Source organism: Colobus angolensis, unplaced genomic scaffold (assembly GCF_000951035.1).
Source record: "Colobus angolensis palliatus isolate OR3802 unplaced genomic scaffold, Cang.pa_1.0 Scaffold39, whole genome shotgun sequence".
Classification (NCBI taxonomy): domain Eukaryota; kingdom Metazoa; phylum Chordata; class Mammalia; order Primates; family Cercopithecidae; genus Colobus; species Colobus angolensis.
The window spans coordinates 3,239,503-3,242,419 of record NW_012117265.1 but is presented as its reverse complement, the minus strand read 5'-3'; the positions used below and the strand labels follow the sequence as shown (position 1 = coordinate 3,242,419).

The following is a 2,917-nucleotide window of genomic DNA, read 5'->3' as shown; positions in this document are numbered from 1 at the left end:
AAAAAAAACAAAAAACAAAAAAAAAAAACACTCTGTGGAAGAGACTTCGCACCCTGCAAACACAGTGGTAATACAGACTGCATATTATATATACTCTATCAGTTGGACTCAAGGTGCTACGAGGTGAGACACAGTAGCTCACACCTGTAATCCCAGCACTTTGGGAGGCCAAGGCAGGAGGATCACTTGAGGTCAGGAGTTTGAGACCAGCCTGGGCTACATTGAGAGATCCAGTCTCTCAAAAAAAAAAAAAAAAAAAAGTAAAAATTAGCCGAGTGTGGTTAGTCTGCACCTGTGGTACCAGCTACTTGGGAGGCTGAGGTGGTAGGATCGCTTGAGCCTGGGAGGTTGAGGCTGCAGTGAGTTATGATGGCACCGCTGCACTCCAGCCTGTTCAGCCTGGGCAACAGAGCAAGACCCTGTCTCACAAGAAAAAAAAAAAAAAAGATGCTTTGACATCAGGATTTCCAGGAACACAGGGAACCTCTTCCAGGCAAAAGTCATTCTACCCTTGTAGCAACTGGGGTCCAAGGAGAACCTTAAGTCAGGAGGGCTACAGAAACTGGTACTTCCAGCCAGAGGCACACATGCTGTGGTAACAGCATTACACTTGACTTCTCAGTCACTCTGCTGAGAAAACTGGAAGGACATGGCTTCTACCTCTACCAAGCCAGCCAGTCTCTTGATCCCGAGGTTGGCTGGGGTGTGAAGGACAAGGTTCAAATGATTGCGGAGACCAAGGTGTCCTTTGCAGAATGGGTCTGCTTTCTTTCAAACCCTCCTATGAACTGGGATATTTAGCCTGGCAAAGAGAAGAATAGAGAAACCTTCAAAACCCCTAGAATGTCTCATCGAGTGGAGACTGGATTTAACCTGCCTGGCCCCAGAGTGGCAGGTGGGATCCCAGGCAGGCACCGAGGAGCTGGCAGGAGGGTCACTGTAAAGACACCCTTCCCTGGTAAAACTGTGATGACACCAATCACACCTGCTGAAGCCAGGAGGGTCGCGGATGGCCAAGAAGGAAGTAGCAGAAGACTCAGAATGCCGGCTTAGCGCATAGCCTGAGACCCCATGATTCCTTCCTAGTGTTTCCCTCAGAGATGAGCCCTCTGCAGAGGGGAGGTAAGATATATATATAAACAGCTGGCTGGGCACGGTAGCTCACGCCTGCAATTCCAGCACTTTGGGAGGCTGAGGTGGGCAGTTCACCTGAGGTCAGGAGCTCGAGACCAGCCTGACCAACATGAAGAAACTCCGTCTCTACTAAAAATACAAAATTAGCCGGGCATAGTGGCGCATGCCTATAATCCCAGCTACTCGGGAGGCTGAGGCAGAATTGCTTGAACCCGGGTGGCAGAGGTTGTGGTTAGCCAAGATCACGCCATTGCACTCCAGCCTGGGCAACAAGAGTGAAACTCTGTCTCAAAAAAAAAAAAAAAAAAGAAAGATATATATATATATATATATATAAACAGCCACAGAAGAATAAGGCAAATACGGCTCACGCCTGCGGGCTTCCCAAGATAAAGGGTGTAACAGCCTCAGGAAGGAATTGAGAGCTCTGTGAGAACCGGGCACAGGAAGCTGCTTAAACAGGCGGACCGTCGAGAAATGGCTGGTTCTGGAAACACCCAAGAAACAAACGTGAGACTGGCCACACACAGAGAGGGAAAGGCACCTCCAGAGAGGCTGGCAACAGTTGGAGGGAAGGCAGAAGCATCACACTTATCAATCTTATTCCATAGTTAACAAACCACCAAAGCAGTCAAGGGGAAGTAGAACCCGTGATATCAGAGCCATGTTAAGAAAACTAACCCAGCAGAGATATCCAGTATAGACTGGATAGGAAGAAATTATAAAATGTTAGATTACTCTAACACCTCTACGCCAGAAATGCTGGTCTGAAATATAGCAGACCATGGCTGGGCGCAGTGGCTCATGCCTGTAATCTCTATACGCGGGAAGCCAGGGCAGGAGGATCACTTGAGCCCAGGAATTCAAGACTAGCCTGGGCAACAGAGCGAGACCCTGTCTACAAGAAAAAATAATCAGCTGGGTGTGGTAGAATGTACCTATAGTCCTAGCTACTCGGGAGGCAGAGGCGGGAGGATCACTAGAGCTCAGGAATTTGTGACCAGCCTGGGCAACACAGTGAGACCTTGTCTCTACAAAAAAATAGTAATTAGCTGGGTATGATAGCATGTACCTGTACTCCTAGCTGCTCAGGAGGCCAAGGCGGAAGGATCACTAGAGCCCAGGAATTTGAGACCAGGCTGGGCAACATAGTGAGACTCTGTCTCTACAAAAAATAGTAATTAGCTGGGTGTGATGGCATGCACCTATAGTCCTAACTACTCAGGAGGCTGAGGCGGGAGGATCACTAGAACCCAGGAATTCAAGACTAGCCTGGGCAACACAGCGAGACTCTGTCTCTACAAAAAATAGTAATTAGTAATTAGCTGGGTGTGCTAGCATGTACCTATAGGCCTAGCTACTCGGGAAGCTGAGGCGGGAGGATCAATAGAGCCCAGGAATTCGAGACCAGCCTGGGCAACACAGCAGAGACCCTGCCTGCCTAAACAAAAAATAGTAATTAGCTGGGTGTGGTAGCATGCACCTGTTGTCCTAGCTACTTAGGAGACTGAGGCAGGATGATTACTAGAGCCCAGTGAACTATAATTGTGCTGCTGCATTCCAGCCTGGGTGACAGAGCAAGACCTTGTCTCTAAAAATATAGTGGACCATGCAAGACAAGTTACAAGTCTCGTCAACCCAGCTTCTTCAGGCTGGCTGCATGGCAGTTGGAGCAGGGCTGCCCAAGACAGCATCTGCAGTAGGCAAAAGAGTAGACCCACTGGGCGCAGTGGCTCATGCCTGTAATCCCAGCACTTTGGGAGGCCAACGCGGGCAGATCACC

At 49.1% G+C, this 2,917-nt stretch overlaps 1 protein-coding gene across 1 annotated transcript in view; it reads right to left on the bottom strand.

Moving 5' to 3' along the window:
• The window catches only part of DNMT1 (DNA (cytosine-5-)-methyltransferase 1), a 60,728-nt gene that overhangs the window by 53,534 nt on the left and 4,277 nt on the right, over positions 1-2,917 (bottom strand). The window contains exon 2 of the mRNA XM_011954870.1: positions 293-340. Coding sequence (XP_011810260.1) covers positions 293-340 — 48 coding nt within the window. The remainder of the gene's footprint in view (positions 1-292; positions 341-2,917) is intronic.